This window comes from Pteronotus mesoamericanus, unplaced genomic scaffold, assembly GCF_021234165.1.
Source record: "Pteronotus mesoamericanus isolate MK-2021 breed Mesoamerican mustached bat unplaced genomic scaffold, CSHL_Meso_final contig_94, whole genome shotgun sequence".
Classification (NCBI taxonomy): domain Eukaryota; kingdom Metazoa; phylum Chordata; class Mammalia; order Chiroptera; family Mormoopidae; genus Pteronotus; species Pteronotus mesoamericanus.
In genome coordinates, this window is record NW_026555285.1 from 30,184,760 (window position 1) to 30,209,525 (window position 24,766).

The 24,766-nt window shown below is 37.6% G+C and overlaps 1 protein-coding gene and 1 pseudogene across 2 annotated transcripts in view; one reads left to right on the forward strand and one right to left on the reverse strand.

Moving 5' to 3' along the window:
- The first annotated feature begins 2,677 nt into the window (after window positions 1-2,677).
- Window positions 2,678-24,766, forward strand: part of UCHL3 (ubiquitin C-terminal hydrolase L3) — a 50,608-nt gene continuing 28,519 nt past the window's right edge. The window contains exons 1-6 of one of the 2 annotated variants that reach the window (XM_054586442.1): window positions 2,678-2,795; window positions 2,910-2,921; window positions 12,246-12,374; window positions 13,712-13,868; window positions 14,478-14,563; window positions 16,449-16,496. In XM_054586442.1, coding sequence (XP_054442417.1) covers window positions 2,754-2,795; window positions 2,910-2,921; window positions 12,246-12,374; window positions 13,712-13,868; window positions 14,478-14,563; window positions 16,449-16,496 — 474 coding nt within the window. In that variant the 5' untranslated portion in view covers window positions 2,678-2,753. Of the gene's footprint in view, window positions 2,796-2,909; window positions 2,922-10,009; window positions 10,152-12,245; window positions 12,375-13,711; window positions 13,869-14,477; window positions 14,564-16,448; window positions 16,497-24,766 lie in introns of those variants that run through there. The other variant, XM_054586440.1, reaches the window with a different exon arrangement.
- Window positions 4,608-4,929, reverse strand: LOC129081000 (COX assembly mitochondrial protein homolog; annotated as a pseudogene).

Genomic DNA, 24,766 nt, shown 5'->3' on the forward strand with positions numbered 1-24,766 from the left:
CCTCACTTAATATATATTGCAGATTCATTAACATTGAATTCACAACAAACAGCACCATAATTTATGCCTGAAAGAACTTATCTAACATGTGTATTTTCTCTATAAACCATACCTCAGCCTTCTTGGACTTAGGAAGAATAGATAGCACATCAGCACAATGCTTGGGCCGTGCACATACATAGGGAAACCACTAACAAAAAACACAAAAATGCAAAAAATGTGGCACTAAATAGACTGCAAAAAAAGAACACTTGTCTTCAGCTGGGAACGCAAGTTTTTTGCCACTCCTCCGCCCAAGACTGTGAATCACTGCAAAAGTGACAAACGTATTGATTGGGGGGGCGGGGGGGGATTGAATTGTTAACAAATAAATGTTAACAAGGAGGCAAATTCAAAACACAGGTTTCGTGAATAATGAGGATCAACACTACTTTACTCCTTAGTGGAAAAAAACATAAAAGTTATACGGCAAAAGACATGGAGAAAGGGAGGGTTAAAAAAATTAGGGCAATAATGCAGGATCTTGGGTCCCATCTCAGACTTAGTGAATGAAAATTTGTATTTCAGACTCCCCAGATACTTGTATGCACATTCAGATCGGAGAAGTGCTGCCCTAGATAGGATTTTAAGTACATCCATGCCAAAGGGGGACAGTTAAACCCTATGAAGATTAGGAGCCTACTACATTAATAAAGTTTTCATGGGTCCAAAAGTCTGGGCATGATGGGACAACCTCTCCAAGGTGAAAAAAAAGTTATTGCATCTTACACTTCCTATTAATTGGGAAGAGGCAGAGCACTTGGTGGGCCATTCTGACCTTTGAAAGCAGCATATGCCACACATGGGAATAGAGCTGCAACACTTTTATTGGACAACATGGACAGCTGCCAGGTGAAGTGGGTCCCTGAGCAAGTCAGTGTTCTGCAGCAAGTCTGAGCTGAAATGGCAAGCTGCCTTGCTATTTCTCAGCAGACTGCATGGTGCTGGAGATGTTCATGGGAGACACGGATGCTGTATGGAATCTTAGGTAAGCCCAAATAGGAGAGTCATGGTGTAGAAACTCAGTCCTGGAGGAAGTCCATTCCTCTGACATCAAGTCATTTGTAAAATAGCCCCTGGCATGCCACTGAGTGCCGGGCCTTGCAACTTGAGTATTATGCAACTGTAGCTGCCCATCATGTGCTGGATATTTCAGATTTACCAAATCACACTTGGGTGGGGATGGCAGCAAGCTATCAGACAGATAAGGAAAAAGAGGAGTCATGGAATGGAAATTCCTTGGAGGTCAAAGAACAGTGGCCAGAAAAACATAAGTGGGAGAGTTGGAAGTTCCCCAAGAAAGGCAAACTCAGTATAATAAAACAATCTTTTTCTCACTCTCAACTGCTTCGCTCCCTCTCAACTGTTTCTTTCCCTGAATGCCCTCTATTGGGTGCAGAAAGGTAATGTGTACTGTACCCCAGGTCAAATCTCTGGAGTTACCATTGACAATTCCTCTTCATCCAAGGGATACCCCCTTAAAACAGTGTCTCTTTAAACTGTGCCTGCCTCTCCATCTCCATGACTATCGCCTCAATTAGGTCTCTCAACTTTTCACTTGCAAGCTTTCCACATTATTGACAAACGGTATTTCAGAATACCTGATTATTCCATTCACTCCTCAAATATTTATTGGCATCTACTATGTATCAGGCACAGGGTTAGGTCTTGGAGAAACAATGTGAAGAATTAAAAAATACGCTGCTGCAGGCCTTATGGAATTTACAGTCTGGCAGACGAGAGATATGGAAATCCTGCCTAAAATCCCTCAGTGATTCCCTGCAGTTTTCAGGGTGAAGCCCAGTTGTCTTGACTGGCCAGTCCCTGCTTATCTCTGCGGCATCACCTCTAATCACTGCCCTTCAGCCTTGCATACTTTGCAGCCACAATGCACACTTTCCCTTCTTCTGAGCACCTCTTTTAAAAGGGTTTACCCCAGCTGTCCACCTTTTCCAGGAAGCTTTCCAGACACTCCCTTCCCCCTTTAGCCTCACTTCTCTGTATGTAGTTCCACCACACCTCATGCTACGCCAGTAGGTATCACACTTTATTGCGATTCCTTGTTCTTTTGTCCCCCTCTTAATCCTCCACTGGGAGCTCAGCTTTGTGTACCCAATAATAAGTACAGCGTCTAATTTATAACAGGTACTTGACATTTTTTGTCAAACATGTCCCCCATTCTTCAGCAGCAGACAAAGTCAAAACATCACTTCTGTACCTTGACAAAGGAGCTTCTGTGGCACAACTCCCGGGCAGCTACCCTGTGCCTACCTCTTACACTTAGGCTAGGATTCAGTGGTGCGCCCCCTAGCGCCTCCGCCTAACGCTGCAGGAGTGGGTGGGGCGCCCACGAGCACGAGGTCCCAGACCCGCTCACGGCGCATGCGTTGCACGAGGGGCGGGGCTCTGATGGGAAGAGTCCAAGCGTGAGGGGAGCGGACTGTATACACAGATACTTTTTCCTTCAGCGTTATGGAGGTGGCTTATTATTTTTCTCTCTGATTGTATCTTAACGTAAAATGTAAGACTTAATGTGTGGCTTTGCAGGGAGCGAAAAAGGAGCTAGAGCGTTATCAAACTCTTCGTCGTCCTTCAGCACCCCTCTCGGAGGACGGTGGGGTGGACGGGCCCAGGTCACGGCGCGCGGGGGCGGAAGCGGCCCCCGTGCAACCGCGTCGGCTGTCAGAGCTGGAGAGTGGCCGGGCGGAGCTGCCATGGAGCGTCAACGCTGGCTGCCGCTGGAGGCCAATCCAGAGGTGAGCGCAGCTCTGATTTCGGTCAGGGGTCGCAGGAGGGGCGAAGGGAACCGGGCTGCCGTAGCTAGTTCGGGGTGGTTTGTCACTAAGTCGTGTTCTCTGTTTCGTTTCCAGGTCACCAACCAGGTGAGTGAGGTGTCTCGTCGCTCCGGACCCCGGAGTCCTCCTTGGCCATCTACACTTCCACGCTCCCTGGGTGTCTGGGATTGAATTCCGTGAGGGTCCCTCTTGCGGGTGTGCCCGTTTTACGGCCGGCTGTCCCTCACCTGGCTCCTGGATGGAGGTGCTCCCAGCTGTCTCAGCTCCTCCCGTGGTCCCATTCCCCCGTCATCTCATTTCCTGAGTCTCGGGGTTTCAGGAATGTCCACCCAGTATTCCTATTCCTCATCCCCTTTTCGTTTTGCTTCCCGCTTGTGCCGATTCCATAGTTTTCCCACCCTAGGATTTTCGGGGTGACAAATTTGCGTACACTACTTGACTCCAAGCCTTGTAAACTCGCCCACCCAGTCCTTGTAATTTCATCCACCGCCTGCACTATGAAATCATCTTTCAATCATCTCTGGCCCCATAAAGTCACTTCTCTTCCCCGCCACGCCCCTTTTCCAGTTTCTTAAAACTGGAATTCAGTTGCTTTGATACCATAGAAAGCTCAGTATAGTTGTTTCCACGCTATTCTTTGCCAGTACAACCTTTAAAGTTCCTCTGGGTTTGGAGGTTCAAGGTTGGGGAGGGAAGAGGAAACATCCCCCGGCCACTCGATTGAAAGAAAGTAAGTGTTACCACGTATAAACTTCTGACTTGGTCAGGTGTATTTTGCCTTACATTCTAAACAGCCAGTTTACTTTTTACTGCCTTCTTAGTTTATTTTTATTATATGATGAACTTTCCTGCCGTAACCTTCTCATCTCCAAGGAAAAACGATATTTCACTCACTTAACTGGCTTTTGGTTTTCGAAGTTGTAGAAAATTTCTTATTTAAGAAAAGTAGACATGTTTGCATGTCAGCAGCAAACCCTTTGTCTTCTTATTCAGGTTTATTATATTATTCTTATGGTGATGTTTCCTATTAATGTTAATTTCCTTTTGTTTTACCCTCTTTGAAATTTGCTGCTCATTTTTTCCCTAACACATTTTGGCCACTTTGTAAAGTGAGAATAATCTTCAGGCAGAAGTCACTATTTGCAACTTCTGATTTAATGCCATAGGGAAAGAAGCATATTTCTCTCATACTTAATCCAAAACTATTTTTACATCTTTTGTGAAAAATCAGTTTACTATGTATCTAGAGACTGTTCAGTTCCATTGATTATGTGCTCTTCCTTCATCAGTACCACACTGTTTTGATTACTGTGGTTTTATAGTGTCTTATTTTTCAAAATTGTTTAGAATAAGCTTGACGATTTCCACAAAAAGTCCTACTGTGATTTTGATGGTGAATGTGTGCCTAAATCCACAACTACATTTTGGGGAAACTTTGCATCCTAACAATATTGAGTCTTGCAATCCATGAAGATGGTACATCTCATCATTTGCTTGATTTGTTCAACAGTGTTTTTGTAGTTGCAGCATGTAGATCTTGCACAAATGTTGTTAGATTAATACCCAAGTGTTTAGTGATTCTTGGTGCTATTGTAAACTATACTGCTTTAAAGTTTTAATTCCTAATTGTCCACTGCTATATATAGAAATACGGCTTTTTTAATTAAAAAAACTTTATTTTAGATAAAATTAGTATGTTCATTATTAAGGAAAAACAAACACACTTCCTTGAGTCTAATATTTTAGGTAGTTGTGATTTCCATGAATAGAGTATCATTTGAATATTTGCCTTGTTGGAAGCTCCTGTAGCCTTTTCTTGATAGGAATTCCAGTTTTTCTGAATTCTTCTCTTTCAGGTATTCCATTTTGCATTCTTCATAAAAGGCAGGATCATTATAGTAAGGCGTTAGACATTCTTTCAATGCCGAATTTTTTTTCTGGCATGTTGCTACTATAAGGATTCTGGACTCCTTGCACCATTTGGTAAAATCTTGAACTTGTTTGGAACATCTCTCTTGAGGCTTTTCTCATTTTAGAGAATCAAAACACCTTTTTTGGCATGTCTGAGGTGCTGCTCTGTCGGATCAAGTGCCATCTTAGCAACAGAGCTAGAGATACTGGTTTTTCTATGTTGACTTTGTGCATTGCTGAACTCACTTATTCTGGTAGTTTTCCCCCCTCCCCCAGATGCTTATATAGACAATCATATTCTCTGAATCGACTGTTTTATTTCTCCCTTTTGAATCTTTATGCCTTTTATTTCTTACTGCAACATTGAATAGGCTGGAGATACAGAACATTTTTGCTTTGTTTCAGATGTTAGGAGAAAAACATTTGCTCTTTCATCTTTAAAGATGTTAGTTATAAGGCTTAAGTAAATGTTTTTTTCAAGCTAAGAAAGTTCCGTTCATTTCCTAGTTTGGTCAGAGTTTTTACCATGTATCAATGTTGAATTTTCTCAAATGACTTTTCTGCATCTCTTGAGATGATCATTTAAAAAAGAAAAATACAAATTCTACATAAACATAGAGGAAGGGGGACATTTTTCAACTCATTTTATGACCAGCATTACCAGACAAACCATAATAACAAAAAATGAAAACAAATGTCCCTCGTGAACAGAGATCTGAAAATCCTCACCAAATTATTAGAAAAGAGAATGGAGCAATATATAACAGGATAAGATATCAGGACCAAAACAGTTTATCCTGGTATTGTAAAGCTGGTTCACCATTCAAGTCAATCAACATAATTAACTATATTAACAGACTAAAGAACAAAACTATTTTTAGATGGCATTATTTCTATTAAGAAGATATAAGGTTGTATTAGTGGAAATATATTCTATTCAACTATTATTGGACCTTGTTCCTAGGTAGTCTGGATAAGCTATAAGAAACATTCACTTACTCACATTAATTAGTATGTTGCGGGCATCTTTTCTGGAGGTTGTTACACTTTGGTGATTAAAACATTCATAGTTTCCTGCTTTTCTGTCCAGTGGGAAGAGACAGAAAAGTAAGCAAATACGGTGGTACCTCGGTACTCGTTGTTAATTTGTTCTGGAACTCCCGACAAGTGCGGAAACCCATGAGTACTGAATGATGAAGCGTTTTCTCTTGCCGGGAGGTGTAGTGACTAATACAAATTCTAGCAAGTATCCCTAGCGAGCGACGAGTGCTGGTACGTTTTTTTCTGGTGAAAATGTGACACATACAGGATTTGATGAGTTCCGAAGCTGATGAGTACTGAGGTAGGGCTGTAATTAACAGTGGTTATAGGTGCGATGAAAAAAATTAACAGGACACTGTGATGGAAACCATCAGGAAAAAACATAGCAGGTGACCAGGGCCATTCTGAGGTGACATAAACAGAGAGAAGATGTTTTTAGTGTACGATTGTATACTGTTTCTAGCATGTTTTGTTGTGGTTCAGTTTAAAAACATTTTATAAAGAAGTGATACACTTTTAGTGGGAGAATGTGCAATTATCTAGGAAGCAATTAATTTTAATCACAATTTTTGTGGTTGTTTATTTCTGGTAGAACCAAGGATAGAAAATGAATAGAAATTTAATTAATTGACTCAGGATTTGGAGAATTAATAGAATTAAGCCACAGATAAATCCCAGCAACAGTATCCATCCCCACCCTCTCTTATTTTCTCAAGTCAGTGGGATAGCAGGTCTTTCACTTATCTTGATTTCACAGTGTTACCACTCGTTAGTTGCATGTGTTATTATTGTATTTTTAGTTTGATCAAATAATTGTTTATGCTTTAATGATGCCTACTTTGTATAAGAGTGATCAACAGATCATTATTAACTGTTAGACATTAACTAGTAACCATGTGTCTCAGTAGGTGATTTCTTTTCCCCGTTAATATGTTGTCAATCCCTTCAAAGTATTGGGTAGGCCAAAAAGTTTTGTTTTCTTCCTAAAATAAAAGATACATTTTTTTTTCATTTTCACCAATAACTTTATTGATTTAGATGCTTTGAGTATGTTGTCTTTCTCCCATGTGGTATAATGTTGATTGTTTTCAGTTACTGTCTTGATTCGATCGCTGTCAACTTCAACTGGTCTATCTGACTGTGGAGCATCATCCAGTGAGAAATCTCCAGCACAAAATTTTGCAAACCACTTTTGACACAATCGATCAGTCATAGCACCTTCTCCATACACTGCACAAATCTTTTTTGTGTGTGTTTCAGTTGTGGTTTTACCTTTCTTGAAATAATAATATGCCAAAAATGTTGAGTATTTTCTTCCTTCTTCAATATTAAAATAGCTACACAAAAATTCACCATTTTTGATAATTTTTTTTAATGCATGATGAATGACAGCTGTCACAATAAAATCTAACAAAACTGTTTCAAATGAAGTTAAAGACAACTAAGTGCTACTACAGCCATCATACGGGAAAGAAACCAAAGAACTGTTTGGCCATCTTGACATATTTTGTCATGCTTACCTAGAATGAAATCAGTTAAATAATAGAGAATTTATTTTAAAATTTTAAGCTCTTTTATTTACATGTACATTTAAAAGGATAATAGCAACTTGTAGCTCCTGGAAAGTTAAGACAATTAGGCATCAAGAGTGACAACTTCAAATAAACTGTCTATGATACGGGCAATCATAGCATTTCTTTTTATGAGCACACTAGATTTTTATCCTCATTATGGTTTGTGATTTGAGTGCAGCATAGCCACATTATATATTTTTTAAATATTGTTGTTTTAAAACCAATAATTTCTGGCATAGAAATTCCCTAGAAATATTCCTAATGGTAATTTTATCAAAGAGGAAATAATATTTTCTAGCATAATGTATAATGTCCAAAGGAAAATTAATTTAATTTTATTTAACTTTATTTACTGTATTTAGCTTAGATGCTTAGGGTGGAAAAAGAATTAGAGGTCATCTGCTGGATTATTGCCATAAGCATACAAAAATTCTCTAGTTAGTAGATCTCATCTTGGGGAAAAACCCTGTTGCCCTCTCTTCTTCTAGCTACTGTCTCATATCTGTTTCCCTTCTTGTAAAATTTTCACTAAGAATTGTCCATAGGAGCTGTTGCTACTTGCTCATCTCCGTTTTTCTTCTCTATTCACTTCTATTGAGCTTGCTTCTCTACTCACCAATTCATAATAACTACTTTTGTTGAGTTTACTAATTGTTAACTTTGCCAGAACCATTGGTTACTTTCTGTGCCCATGTTTCTTGATCTCTCAGCAACATTTGTTGAGTAGGCCACTCCATCCTTCTTAAAACATCATCTTTTCTTGCTTCTGTGATAATTCTGGTTTTCTGTTTTTTTCTTGGACTGCTTCCTAAATTTGCCTTTGCTAGATCACCTCCCTCCCAAACTCTTGAGTTCCTCAGAATCATGCTCATCTGGGTTGTTTCATGGCTGGTTCTCTCTTGTCATTCGTGGCTTAACTTAAAGTCACCTCCTCAGTCTTTTCTTGATTATGCAACTAATGTTCCTCCCCACCACCCAAATCTGCAGTGACATTGTATCTTATTTTCTTCTAAATACTTACTGCCTTGTCAAATTGTTTGTTGTGTGTATGTTATCATTGGAATGTAAATTCTACCAGAGCAAAGACATGTCTGAAGTACTAAGGATGGTGCCTGGCCATAAGGTGTTCTGAACAAATAGTGAATGGAAGAGTGAATAGATATTATATAGCTGCTTTCCTGCCCCAGAGAATCTTTCTCAAAATTATCTTTAATGTGGTCATGAATCTTTTACTTGAATATTTTAATGAGCAGTATTCAATCTCATAAGGCAGTTTAATTGTTTATAATAATGAATATAGTATATCATAATATAATTAGAAGAGTTACATTTATTTTTATTGAAATAAAATCTGTTTTCCTATAACTTCTTCCAGTTGTCCATCAGCCCTGCTATTGAAACTATACAGAGTAAATCTAATTGCTCTTCTGTGATATCCCTAAAAATACCTGGGGATAAAGATCATAATAATTTGTCTTTCTTATATTTAATCTTTATTGTATTTTTTCCGTTACCATTTAGTCCCCTAATACTCCCCTCCCCCCAACAATCACCACACTGTTGTCCATGCCCGTGAATCCTTTTTCCTTTTTGCTCAGTCCCTCCATCACCTAACCTTCTCCACCACCCCAATAAGTTCAGTCTTTTCTGAACATGCCTAGACTGTGCAGCTGAGATGTCTTCCAAAACCTTATCATTCTTGGTCACCTTCCTTTGAGCTTGCTTTTGTTTGTCATTGTCCTTCATAAAGTAGGCCTCCCAGAATGATATCATCATTCACTCTGAATATCTGTGTTGAATATAGTGGGTTATCACATTATTCTGAATAATACTTCTTTTTAGTAAAATATTCAGTTATAGTTGATATTCAATATTATTTTATAATAGTTTCTTGTGTATAGCCTAGTGCTGAGACATTTATACCTTTCCCCCTGTAAAGTCTAGTAACCACCAGGCACCATACTTAGTTATTGCAATGTTATTGACTGTGTGCTTTTTTCTGTACTTTACATCCCATGACTATTTTTAACTACCAGTTTGTAGTTCTTAATCCCTTTACCTTTTTCACCTCGTCCCCCAATGCTCCTCCCATCTGGGAACCATCAGTTTTTCCTCTGTACCTATGAGTCTGTTTCTGGTTTGTTTATTTTGTTCTTTAGATTCCACATACACGTAAAATCATATGGTATTTGTCTTTCTCTGACTTATTAGTATAATATCCGCTAGGTCCATCCATATTGTCTCAAATGGTAATATTTCATTCTTTTTTATGGCCAAGGAGCATTTCATTGTATATATGTACCACATCTTCTTTCCCCAGTTGTCTACTGATGGGCACTTAGGTTACTTCCAAATCTTGGCAGTTGTAAATAATGCTCCAGTGAACACAGGAGTGCATACAAGGTCTGTCCGGAAAAAGTCCAGCCATTGTTACTATAACGAGAACAGTTTGCATGACATCAGTGTGACCTGACAGCCAAAGGGAGTGGATTGAAATACACATGCGTGTACAATGATGACTTTGCGATACTAGTCAGTGGGGGCAGTAGATGCCGTTAAGTGAGCATGTGTACTGTGTGGCTGTCGCATTCAAAATGACTGAGTGAGTAAAGCAGCGAATCTGCATCAAATTTTGCATTAAGCTTGAACATTCTTTCGTAGAAACTATTCGGATGATTCAGAAGGCCGCAGCTATGGGCAACTGATGATTGGCAGCTTCATCACAACAGTGAACCCTCTCATGCATCACGTCTTGTGCAGAGTTTTTTTGGTAAAACATCAAATCACCCAGGTGACTGTGCTCCCCTTACAGCCCAGATTTGGCACCCTGGGACTTCTGGCTTTTCCCAAAACTAACAATCATTTTTAAAAGGGAAGAGATTTCAGACCATCAAGATTCCAGAAAATACAGCAGGGTAGCTGATAGAGATTCCAACAAATGATTTTGAAGAGTGTTTTGAACAGTGAAAGAGATGCTAGGAGAACTGTGTAAGGTCCCAAGGTGCCTACTTTCAAGGGATTGAGGCATCATTGTCCTATGTACAGTATTGTACCTTGTATCTTCAATGAATGTCTCTTGGCTGGATACTTTCTGGGCAGACCTCGTATATCTTTTGAAGTTGGTATTTTGTATTTCTTTGATAAATATCCAGAAGTGGCATTGCTGGGACATAAGGTAGTCCCTTTTGGCGACCTTTCGGTTCTCAGGCTCGCACTCAATCCACTGAGCTGGTACTTAATCCTCACCAGCCAGGGCTAATTCAGTATATTTCTTATTGAACATATCTAGGATCTTATTTTGGCCAACTGTGTTATTCTTTAGTAGAGTTTCTTCTACAGGCAGAGAAATGGAGGGGTATTCCCATTAAGCAGGAAAGTCTTGTCTTATGGAATCTGTGTGTGAGATGAACAACACTATGTGACATGGCATGCTTTTCCATTGATTTAGCACAGCGACTTTTGACCAGAGTGCCACAAGAATTTTTAAAACATGCAATAACTGACTACTGAGTCAGAGGCACTGACCTCTTTTTCTTTAAATTGTCAAATTAAAAAAAATGACAATAGCTAACACAACAATAGCCATCCAGTGTGAATGCCTTGTCTTGAACCATAAATGTGTAAGGTCATGCCATAGAGTTGGTGACGTTGCGTAACAAGATTGTATTTAATTTGTTAATTCTTGGTACCAGAAATTCTTATATGTAAGTATAAGCACCTGATTTTTAACAGTCTTTGGAGCAAATCAGGTAGGTAATTACTATTATTTTTGTAAATCAATCAAAATTATACCTACTTTTTGTCCAAATATATTTTTTTGTCAGATAGGACAAAAAATATATTTGTGTGCTGCAGAATTTTAGTAATCAGTTTATGTGTGCCATGAGCTGGAAAAGGTTGAAAATCACTGGATTACTGAGACTTTATCTGATGATCTAAGAACATGTGATCATTCTTCAGGGAGAAATACTCAAGGCACCTTTTCATTTTTAAATTTCAGATAATGTTAGACCAGTAGATATTTTAATGTATTTTTGAGGTAATGAATATTGATGAATTCTCAATTTTTTTTTCCACTTCCTCTTCTTTTGTTCTGTCATCTGAAACTTATTTTGTGATGGAGCACTTTTAAAAATCAGCAGCTTCATTCAGTGCAGACATTTGTTAAGAATTTGTGAAATTGATATCATTCTCATTATTATTTTACGTTTTCTCTTTGTAATAGATTAGGGCCTGACATTTTATTTTCCTATGAAATCTTAATCCAAAAACCACTTTTCTATTGCTACAGCTGTCTTTGCCAGATATAAGAGAGGCAGTAGAGTTGAGTAGGCTTCACTGTGCGCCAGAGGTCAGGAAGCCAGTAGTTTACCTCCAGCAAACATTGTCTGATGTTCATTCAAGTCAATTGGACTTTTTTGGCTTTGTATACTCTTTGCTCATTGATATGATTTGTGATATCTACCTATTTATCTTTAAACTGCAGGCATCATTTTTGATAAGCAGGATAAACTGTTGATCTTTTAAAAAAATAATTATTGACTAGAACTTAGATGTGTCTCATTAACAATCAAGTGCTGGAAATGAGCTTTAATGTATCAGTCAAGCCAACAAGTATAGGTTTGGTGAAGTCTTGGCTTATGTTCAGCCCCAAAGTAATGGATATTGAAAAAAGTTTTGCTCAGTATGTAGTAAGATTTAAATGTTTGTTAATTGATAAAAATAAATTGGTATCTCTTCTTACCCTATTTATGGGAAACCTGCTTTATTCTTATTGAATATCAGTAATATTTGTACCTTGCTTTCCCGTTTATGTATCAGATAGACAGTACTTACATGTTGATTAGTTCCCTATTAACACTATCTATTTTCCTCCTTTTACCAGTTTCTCAAACAATTAGGTCTACATCCTAACTGGCAGTTTGTTGATGTATATGGAATGGATCCTGAACTCCTTAGCATGGTACCAAGACCAGTATGTGCAGTGTTACTTCTCTTCCCCATTACAGAAAAGGTAATTGTTAAATAAGATATAAAGTCTTCAGTAAATGCAAAGTTCTCTCTTACTGTTCTGTTAAAAATTACATTTTTCTTTAAGAACAAATGACTCCCCTCCTGCATAAAAAGAAAAAATCGAGACAGCAGGGACCTTAAAAATCTAGTTTTCTTGAAGAGATGATATTTAGATTTTGATTTATAAATTGACAATAAAACCCTGAGTTAGTCTTTGAAACTTGAGTAAATTTTCTTCTTTTAAAAATATTTGGTTTGCCTCACAGGTCGTTTGATATGACATTTAATCACATGTATATAATTTAGAAATGCACGTGCCCTGGCTGGGAATTGAACCAGCAACCTTTTAGTTTGCAGTATGAGGCCCAACCCACTGAGCCACACCAGTCAGGGCTAGAAGTGGTTTCTTAATTATGGGTTTTAATAGGTGACATTTGTTTCATTTGCTGCAAGGATCAGCAAATTTTTTCTCTAAAGGGCCAGATAGTAAATACTTTTAACTCTGAAGGCCTTACAGCCGCTGTTACAATTATTCAGCTTTGCATCTAGCATGAAAATAGCCAGACAATACAAAAACAAAATCATACTTCTGAAAACAGGCAATTGGCCAGATTTGGCCTGCAGGTTGTAGTTTGCTGACTCTCTACTCTATTGGAATCTGAAAATTATAAGAAAACAATAGACAGAATAATAAAGTCATCTTTCTACTTTCCTTCTCCTGCTCTTCCTCACTCATTTTTAACCTCTTTTTACAAATGAGGCACAGAGACATTAAATAATTTGTTAAAGTTGCACAGCTAATTATGGCAAAGCCAAGATGTACATTCTGGCAGTCAGATGTAGAGCTCATACTTTTGACATTCATCATACTGTATTGCTTTTGCAACCAGTTATTAGAGATAATGGTCAATGTTTGTTATGAATATTGTATGCTTAGAAATACAATGTGAATATTCTTATGATAGTATGATTTAACAATTTAGAAATGCAAAAAATAGAAAGTAAAATCCTCTAGTAATTTCCTATCCCAGAGATAACTTCTGTTATGTTTTTGTGTGTCCTTTCAGGTTTTTCAATGCATATATAAAATAAACATTCTAAAAATATGAGAATTAAATTAATATATTGACTTATAAGTACTCTATAATCATAGATTGATTTCTAAGTAAAAATATGTAAATCTGTTTTTAAAAAAATGCTTTATATTATTTCAATAGGATATTCCATAACATGTTAACCAAATTCCCATAGATGGATATTTAGAATTTTTCAAGCTTTATGTATAAGTACCTTTTAATATATTATTTTCATATTTTGACTTGGTTTTTTGTTTAATAGTATGAAATATTCAGAACAGAAGAGGAAGAAAAAATAAAATCTCAGGGACAAGATGTTACATCATCAGTATATTTCATGAAACAAACAATCAGCAATGCCTGTGGAACAATTGGACTGATCCATGCTATTGCCAACAATAAAGACAAGATGCACTTTGGTACATAATTTTTCATTACTGCTGTTTTCACCCCTTCAGGTATAAATTATTTTATTGAGCACTAGGTGGTGCTCTAGTTCTTTCTTTCCGAGTAGGACATTGATTGTTCCTCCCTTCTTTCATTTATAATGGGATGTATATACTGTTAGAACTATTTTTTTAAAGATTTTATTTATTTAGTTTAGAGAGAGGGGAAGGGAGGGAGAATGAGAGAGAGGGAGAGAAACATCAAGGTGTGATTGCCTCTTACACACCCCAGCTGGGAACCTGGCCTGCCTCCCAGGCATAGGCCCTGACTGGAGATCGGAACAGTGACCCATTGGTTCGCAAGCCAGCGCTCATTCCACTGAGCCACGCTAGCTAGGGCTACTGTTAGAACTATTAATCCTTCCCATTCTTTTATAATGTTGGTAAACAGAGGTTTAACAAAAAAACCAAACAAACAAGCAAACAACTTTAGCCCTGTCATTTATCCTTATATTCTTATATTCCTTATTTACCCGTGAAAGGGTTTTACCTGAAAATAGGCAGCATGCTCCTGCTATTTCCATATATCAGTCTCTTTTAGATATCAAACTCTTTCAATTTCATCTTCCTTAATATTCTCAGAATCTGGATCAACCTTGAAAAAATTCCTGGAGGAGTCTGTGTCAATGAGCCCTGAAGAACGAGCCAGATACCTGGAAAACTATGACGTCGGTACCTTCTATCTGTCTTGATTTCATATGTGGGCAAAATTTTGTGGGATTGTAGATTTGGTTTGGGGGTTTGTCTTGAAACTGTAGTTTTGAACATTTGTGGATTTTGTCATATCCATTTAAAAAGGCATTTTGTACCTTGCACGTAACAATACTGAAATACCCATAAATGTTGATAACTTACCACTTCTTTTCTATGTCCAGAGCTGAATGATAGGAAAAAAACAGTTTGATTTACAAATTTATAAAATACCTTATGATAGGTTATTTCTGAATATTCCTTCCTTGTAATAAATCATGCCTGACAATACCCTTTGTATCTTTCATGGGGAATTTGGAATAATGCTGAAGACCAATGGAAAGAAACAAAGGTTTAAAGGTAGATGTTAGACCCTACTCCAACTCTTTTATCGGCATAATATTTTTGCATTGTGAAGACAAGAGGCCACATAATCTAGTTTTAAATGATTGTACCATTTCATGGAATTTCTTAGAATTGTATTTAAATTTTAATTTTGAAATCTATTTTTCTTTTGAAGGCATTTTAACCTTTTTAAAAAATTTTTTTCAATTATACTTGACATATAATATTGTATTAGGCTTTTTACCCTTTGGTAACATTATTAGACTTTTTACTTTTTAGTAACATTAAGTAACATTAATTATAAGAAGCAGCGTAATTGTGCACATTATTTGGCTAGAACAATGCCTTATGCAGTTTGTTCCCAATAAATTCATTGATTAGGTTATGTGGTTTTGCCATTGTAATATACTTTGATAATTTAAAAATTTTTTTTAAAAACCTGCAGACCTCATGAAATATCTTTATTTTACATAAAAATAAACAATACAGAAGTCAACAGTAATCCCACCAATGAGAGGTAGCCACCATTAATATTTTTTATAGGGAACGTATACGTATGTACACAATTTTTTAATACAAAAATATGATCACACTGTAATACTGTTTTATAACTTGCTTTTTTCACTTAACTTATGACAAACGTATTACATACCAGTAAGTATATATTTGACATCATCATTTAATGGCTGCATAGCTTTTCATTGTATAGTATTTTATTTAACCAATAAGTTATCATAAATTTAATATTTTTTCTCTTTTTGACTTTTAAAAAATACTAAAAGGTATATCGTTGTAGCTAAATCTTTGCAAATATCCATAATCATATATACTTATGTACAATTATATGTAACTATATGAACTTCTAGAAGAAAATTGCTGGACCAAACATTTTGCATGTTTTTAAGGCTTTGATACTTACTGCCAAATTGCCATGCATTGAGGGTGTACTTTCACCTGTAATTTACTACTTTGCCTATTTCTTTTCATCTTTGCTAATAGTAGGTATTACAAGAGCATTTTTTTAAGCTCTGGAAACTAAAATCTCTAGCTTTTGATAAATGCATGCTTTTTGCTCCGATTCTAAACTGCTGACTGAAGCCGCATGATTAAGCATAAATACAGCCAGAGCTGCAGAGGAGCATGTAACCTGGAGAGACAGATGAGCCAGCTGCTTCTGTCTCCGTCTGCGGGATGCCTACTTTATTCCAGTCTCAGTTGAATAAAGTGTTAAGTAGTTCTAACGATTAAGTTAAATGACTCCCCCTTATACCTGGAAATTACAAATAACCCAATATTCAGTATCCTAAGTCTTCAGAGATTTGTGGGTTGGAAAGTACAACAATTCATTTAGCTACTCAGAATTCATTCTTAAATATTTAATATTAAACTTTCCCTAAATTTCCTCCAATTTGTTGTTTCATCAGTGTTTTAGATGTTAACGTTTAGTATTGTTGTTTTCATTTAAAAAGTAGGATATAGTCATATTTTTCCTATTAATTCCTTGTATTCCTATTACAGGCTATCCGAGTTACTCATGAGACCAGTGCCCATGAAGGTCAGACAGAGGTATTTCACATTTTTCCGAAGTTTTCTTGCCATTTATAAATTTAACCACAGTGTTGTTGAATAACATGTAGTTTTAAAAAATTACTTGGGCTTTTTTTTCCTTTTGAAGGAACTTCCATATATAAAAAGTAGTCACAAAGTAGCACAGAACACTTTTTGATGAATTGTTAACATGCATGTTGGTATCAGCTGTCTCAGTTTGTCTAATCATTTGGATAGATTGCAGATTATGTATTTGCTTTGGGTCACTGATGGCCAGTGACTTCCCTATCACAGCCATTTTCAACCTTTTTCATCTCATGCCACACATAAACAAATATTTTGCAGCACACCAAAAAATATATAATATTTTTTGTCGGTCTGACCAAAAATATGTATCATTTTGATTCATTTGTACTGGATGGCTATTGTTGTGTTGGCTGTTGGCATTCTTCTATTTGACAACCTAAGGGAAAAGAAATCAGTGCCCCTGACTAAATAGTCAGGTACTGCATGTTTTAAAAATTCTTGTGGCACACTGGTTGAGAATCCCTGCCCTATCAGATTCCTTTGACTTGCAGGTACTTTGAGAAAAATGCCTGCACTATGGTATGGCTAGATAACCTGTATGACTTTTAAGAGTCTTTATCGCACCCCACTTCTGGCAAAAAGCTGCATCATTGGCTTTGCTTAGAAAATCTGTTCTGGGGCAGTGTGATGGTCTTCATCATCATTTTCTGTTAGCTAGTTCTTCAGCTCTGTTTCCTCTCCCTATCTCCTCTCACCCTTCTTTTTCATTCTGGTGGTTTCTATCATTACCTTCTTCCATATCTTCTTCCTTCCCTCCAAACCTCATTCTGCCATTCTCAGGGGAAGCTTGTCAAAATGAACAGTATTTAATTAAAATCATTTGGCGTATTTATAACACATTTAAGTGTTAACACCAGAAAATTACAGATATTTTTCTACTTCATCCCATGTATGACTCGAAACCATACTTTTTAATGTGTGAAGGTGCCATTGCCTTTGTATTTTAACAGTACTTTTAAAATACCTGATTTAAAAATAGTGAACTTAGCCCTGGCCAGAGTATCTCGGTTGGAGTGTTGTCCTGTAAGCCGAAATATCGCAGGTTCAAATTCCTTGTTAGGGCACATACGTGGCTTGTGGATTCGGTCCCTGGTCGGGGCACATAGGGGAGGCAACTGATCGATGTTTTCTCTCATCAGCGTCTCGCTCTCTCTCTCTCTCTCTCTCTGTCTCCCCCTTTCTCTCTCTCTGGAATTAAAATAATAATAAAAGTAAAAATAGTGAACTTAAATATTCCCACTATTTTGAAAAAAATTTTAAAGAGGAAAACAGTTTGATACTATGCTATGACAACAGTTTTTCATAGATCAAACTGGATAATTGTGAACTTTTATAATTAAACCATTTAGGAATTTAAACATTAGTTCTTCCTAATTATATCACACCTTGGTTGCTCTCAGGTTCTGCTTTCAGAAATGTGGACTTTTGTTTTTATTGACTATTTACACACAGACACACACATAGACACACTCATGCATGTGCAACATGTCTAATTAGCTCCAGATTGGAAATTAACGAAATGCTCTATTTTTTTAATTGTTTTATATGATCCTGGCATGTTCTTAATCTTCTCTGGGCTTTGCTTTTTTGTTTTAAAATGATAGTGTTAAAATTAGCGATGATGATCATCATCAGCAGCATGAGACTTGTAAAGTATGAAGACAGTTATTTGTATCAATAATAAAGGAACCAAATGCTTTAAAAGTGTCTTTGGGATACTTTCTCTTGCCACCTTTTTGTTGCTTTATGCAAATTATGGCTTTAATGCCTCATTTTAGATAATGTTCACATCTTTTTCCAGATCTAAACTCCTTCATTTCTATACTTAGATGCCTGTTAGACATCACCTGAGTGACCACCAGTATTTTAAAATACACATATTCTTGTGTGAGTTTATTGCCTATTGTCTTAAACATTTTCTTCCCTGATTTTCTTTTCCTGTTTCTACCATACATTTTTCCCACTATTACTAATGTAATTTAAATTTGCTTAACCTCTTGCCTGGAAGATCAGCTGCTTCTGTAAATTCTCAGTCTTTAATGTCTTTTCTAATTGTCATTCATATTTACACAATTGTGCTGGATTACCTTTGCTGAAATGTAACCTGAATCATTTGGCTATTCAGATTTTTCTGGGGGTTCCCTAAGTGATTCTCAAAGTGAGGTGGAGTTAGAAGTCCTGCAGTCTTTCTCAAATTGTATTCCCATAAGAATTAATCTCTTTTCCTTTTGCATCTTTTGTAGTTGAGAATCACTGTGAGAATGAACCATACTTTTGATGTATATTATAGCCCTAAAGTGTATTGGGGTATTAAAAAAAACATTTGAGAACCATTACCCAAGCATATGTAATAATATTTAGCCTCTTTAGCCTAGTTGTATACAAAGCTTTATTAACCCTTGTCTTTTCAATTTTTCAAAAGTGTTTACTCTTTAAATATTTCTCTCTAGCCATCTTTCACTTTATTGTTGTTATGCTTTGCCTCTTGCAATTCCCTCTTTCTAAAAATATTCCTTCTCTCAATCTCTGTTCTTCCTGGTTCTACCCATCCTTCAAGATGGATCTTACATACCACTTTTCTTTCTTTTTTTAAAAGATTTTATTTATTTATTTTTAGAGAGGGGAAGGGAGGGAGAAAGAGAGAGAGAGAGAAACATAAGTGTGTGTTTCCACCTCACGTGCCCCTTCCTGGAACCCAGGCATGTGCCCTGGACTGGGAGTCAAACCGGTGACCCTTTGATTCACAAGCAGGCACTCAATCCACTGAGCCACAACAGCCAGAGCTTAAGTAACATTTTCTTCATGAAGCAATCCCTCCCTTCTATGGACTCTTATACCACTAACACTATTTTTGTTTTAGCTATTTTCATATTCTTTTTTTATTTATTTGAGATGTATATTTTCACATTTTAAGAGCTCTGAAATTAGGATATGTCTTACAGTTGATGTCATGATTTAAGTACTTAATGTAAAATGATACATCTTATAACCAGTGGTGCCTTAGACTTGTGGAAGTGTGGTGTTATATCACTCTTACTGTTGGCCCCTGGGCCTGGGATTGGTATCTGATTCATTTGGGCTTGCTCCAAAGTATCCAGCACTATTCCTTGCACATAGGTACAACACATTTAAGAATTCATCAGAATTAGCTCACAAATATCCGTAGTGGTATAAGAACTACAGCAACAACAAAAAAAGGCTAAATCTTGGTTTTTCATGGGTCCTTGAGTAAACAAATCATACGCATTAGCAATTATTCCTCAGTAGGACGCTGTCAACATTTTGGGAAATGTTCAGTTCTTTGTTGTGTGGGGCTGTTTTGTGCATTCCAGACTGGAATATACATTGTTATATTCTAGTCATTATACAGGGATGGGCAAACGTAGGTTTATGGTTGTGAGTGCATGAAACACAGTGTTTATTTTTATTCTTGTTTTATGTATTTTTCCATACGAACAACTGTAAATGTCCTTTTGCCCACTCCTGTATTGTAGTGACTCCCAGTCACTGGGAGAACAAAAGCTGCACCATACATTTCCAAGTTCAGTAGTAACCAGCTTAAAACTCCTGCAGCAGGGGCTGTTTTTGTGGTCATCTCATTTCTGGTTCATCTGTCATCTGGGGACTTAAGTCTTGGCATATTATTATCTCCATTACTCTCTTTATTCCAGCACAATGGTTTTGGTCAGTTCCCATAAATATCTAGGTTTTACCCATTCATTTTAGTTTATTTGGGCTTTCATAACAAAACACCTCCAACTTGGTGGCTTAACAACAGAAATGTATTTTCCTCACAAGTCAGGAGGCTAGAAGTCATTATCATCAAGGTGCCGTCAGAGTTGGTTTCTGGTGAGGCCTCTCTTCCTGACTTATAGACAGGTGCCATCTCACTGGGTCCACACATGGGCCTTCTTCTCTGTGTATAGGGTGTGGGGTGGGGGTAGAGAGATCTCTCTTTCCTTGTAAGGACACTGGTGCTGTCAGATTAGGGCCTCATCCTACTAATCTCACTTAACCTTAATTACCTCTTTAAAAAGCCCTTTCTCCAAATATAGTCACACTGGGGGGTTAGGGCTATAACATATGAATTTGGGGGTAACACAGAGCAATCCATAACACCATCTTTGTGCTTTCTAATGACCCAGGAATCTTGGGGATATCCCTTCCCTCTTTGTATAGTTTGCACCTTCTCATCCTTTAGGTCTTACCTTAAAAGTTATTTTCAAAGAGACTTTCTTTCATCACTGTTAGGTGTCCACTACTATGAATTTTCTGTTATAAAATCCTATTTATTTTCTGACACTTTTTAATAATCTCTAAGTTTCTTCTGCTCTTTATTTATTCTGTTTATGAGTCCCATGAAGGCATATGCATTTTTTTTCTTGTCAGTTACCTGACTCCCTAGGACAGTGCTTGGCATATATAGACATTTATGAGAAATTACATGGTATAAAAGTAAGAAGCATGGGATGTAGGTTTGTATACTGACTCCACTACTTAATAGCTTACGCAAGATGCTATCCTCAGCATAAAATGAAGATGATAGCATTTATGTTATGGGATTGCTGTGAAGATTAATGAGTTAAACATATAAAGTACTTGGAGTAGTGCCTAGCCTATAGTAGGCCTTCATTAAAAATTAAGTATGAACTTTATTTTACTAGGCATTCAGAAAAAGGGTATGAATGGTAGAGGATGACACTGAAGTAAAAGGATGAAGTCAAATCAAGGGGCAGCTAGAATTTTAGAGACAGTAGAAAACTGCCAAAGATCACATGTTTGGTGTTCAGCATATTGAGTTTAAGGTGAGTTTATGGGCATCTGTGTAGAAGTTGAATATAGAGTCTAAAGCTCTGGGGAGTTATCTAGAGTCTTTTGTATTTGGGTAATAGTTAGAACCTGGAGAATTCTGTAGAGGGAGAATAGTAGTGGACTGCAATAAAACTCTGGGGCATATAGGTGTTAAAGGAGTGGGCAGAGAAAGTGGAGCCGATAATAACAGTGCAATAGTAATGGCAGTCATCACCAATATCTTTGATACTCTCTGTCAGAACATTTTCATGGGAACGGAGTAGGTAAGAGCCTGATTGTATGCAGAGATTTGTTGACTAAATGAGGCATCAGTTGAGCCACCAAAGGAGGCTTGGCTGTAGCATGTTGCTGTAGAATAATTGTTTATTTGTATGTTTTTCCCCATCTACCATGATTGTTCAGAAATTAGGACAGTAGTCCCACTGTTATTAAACTATACTGAATATTATTGCTTTTATGTTTCAACTTGATATGGGAAAGAAAAAAGAACAACAATGGGATATGAGGAATTTAAATTATAAGTGTTTTTAAAAATTGTGATACAGTAATGGAAGCAATCTGCAAGTCAAATGTGAAGGCAAGGAGAAAATCCAAAAGGAACTTCCAGTCAAGATGGTGGCATAGGTGAACACAGCTCACCACCTTGCAAAAACACATCAAAATCACAACTAAAATATAGAACAGCCATCACTCAGAACCATCAAAAATTGAGTTGAGTGGAAGCCTGACGACTATGGAATTAAAGGAGCAACATTATCCAGACTGGTTGGAGGGGCAGAGATGTAGAACAGGCTGGTCCCATATCTACGTGTGGTTGATAAGAATTCTGGAGAGATATCTTGGGAGCTAGGAGTCCCAGTCCCACACCAGGCCCCCCCACCTCAGGGTTCCAGTGCCAGGAGGATAAGTCCCCATACATTCTGGCTGCAAAATCCAGTGGGGATTGATTTAGTGGAATAAACTTCTGGAGTCCCAAGCAGTTCCTCCTAAAGAACCCACACACAGACTTACTCAAACTCACTCCCTCTGAGCTCCTGCACCAGCAGGTTGAAAGGCACCAGTGGCATACAAGGAGAATCTGAAGTGTCTGGCATCAAGGTGAAAGCTGGGGACAGCTTTCTCCTAGACAGAAAGGTGGGCAGAGACTATTGGCTCTTTTCTGAACCTTCCCTTCACAGACCCTCAAGCAGGCAGGTGCGTGCCATATCTGAGACTTCATCAACTTGGCTCACACTGTTTGCCCCACCCTGGAGATCCCCAGAGACTCTATCCCACCCTATGGTCTTGGCTCATGCTTCATAACGTCCTAAATCCTCTCAAACAAGCAACATCCAGCCTCAGGGAACCCCGAGCCCCCGTCCCTCTGTGTAAGTGGCCCCTGCCTGGTACTAGCAGCAACCAGCCTAGATTCACAGTTTGGCGTCTCCTGGGAATCTCCAAGCACAGCACAAGTAGCAGCCATCTCAGATTGCTTTGTAGCTCAAGCAGGATGGCCCTGGGCAGAACACAGGTCAGGGATGATCTTGGCCTACACCACCCAGGAAACCCCAGAGCCTACATACCCAGTGGGCAGGTAATGACCATGTCGGAGCACTACCACCTGCCCCTATATAGCTAATCCTCCATGAAGGGTGGAGGTTGGTGGTCAGTGGTCACAGCCAGTCCTTGCAGCTAGCTGGCCAGGGTAAATCCCTCTCATTGACCTGTCAACAGAAATCAAGGCTCAACTACAAGAGGAGGGTGCACTCAGCTCATATGAGGAGTGTACCTCAAGAACCCTGCTTGGGTGATAGGGTAACTGAGCCACTGGATCCTAAAGGATGCCTATTAAATTTGGTCACGCTACCAAGACAGGGAGCCATAGCAGCTCTACCTAATACATAGAAACAAACACAGAGAGGCTGCCAAAATGAGGAGACAAAGAAACGTAGCCCAAATGAAAGAACAGATCAAAACTCCAGAAAAAGAACTAAACAAAATGGAGATAAGCAATCTGTAAATTCAGAGTTCAAAAAACTGGTTATAAGGATGCTCAAGAACTTAGTGAAGACATCAACAGCATAAAAAAAAATACAGTCAGAAACAAAGGATACACTAATTGAAATAAAGAACAATTTACAGGGAAACAACAGTAGGGTGGATGAAGCCAGGAATCAAATCAATGATTTGGAACATAAGGAAGCAATAAACAACCAACGAGAACAAGAAGAAAAAAGAATCCAAAAAATCGAGGACAGATTAAGCAGCCCTGGGACAATTTCAAGTGTTCTAACATTCACATCATTGGGGTGCCAAAAGGAGAAGAGAAAGAGCAAGAAATTGGAAATCTATTTGAAAAAAATAATGAAAGAAAACTTCCCTAATTTGGTGAAGGAAATAGACATGCACAGAGAGTCTCAAACAAGATGGGTGCAAAGAGGCCCACTCCAGGATACATCATAATTAAAATGCCAAAGGTTAAAGATAAAGAATTGGAAAAGCCGCAAGAGAAAAGCCGTTGTTTATGTACAGGAGAGTTCCTGTAAGACTGTCAGCTGATTTCTCAAAAGAAACTTTGCAGGCTAAAGGGATTGGTAAGAAATACTCAAAAGTCATGAAAAGCAGGGACTTAACAGCTAAGATTACTCTACCCATGAAAGCTATCATTTAGAATTGAAGAGCAGATAAAGAACTTCCTAGACAAGAAAAAGCTAAAGGAGTTCATCATAACCAAACCACCATATTATGAAATGTTAAAAGAACTTATTTAAGAAAAAGAAGATCAAAACTATGAATAATAAGATTGCAATAAATACATATTTATCAACAATTGAATCTAAAAAACAAACTGAGCAAACAAGAACAGACAGAATCATGGATATGGAAAGCTTTTTGATGGTTGCCATATGGGAGAGGGGTGTGGGGGAACGAATGAAGAGGTGAAGGGATTAAGAAGTACAAATAGGTAGTTACGGAATAGCCTTGAGGAAGTAAAGTACAGTATAGGAAATGGAGTAGCCAAAGAACTTAACGCTCATGACCCATGGACATGAACAGTAGTGGGGGGACTGCCGGAGGGAGTAGGGGACACTGGATGGGGGGGCAAAAGGGGGAAAAACTGTGACAACTGTAATAACATATTCAAAAAATAATTAAAAAATAAAAAGTTTGTGGTAATACTTAAAAAAATACAAAAGGATATTTTATGTGCCTTCAGAGTCTACTTTTACTTCATTATACTTAATCTAAAAAGCAGTTTCTAAAATTTGTGATTTGTCCATATTAATGTAGGACCCAACCCAGATATGAGTAGATATCGCTTGATGATTTATTTTTTATTTGGCTCTTTAAAACAAAATTTAAAGTCTGCTCAGGAACTGCCATGCATATTTATAGTGATAATGAAAAAT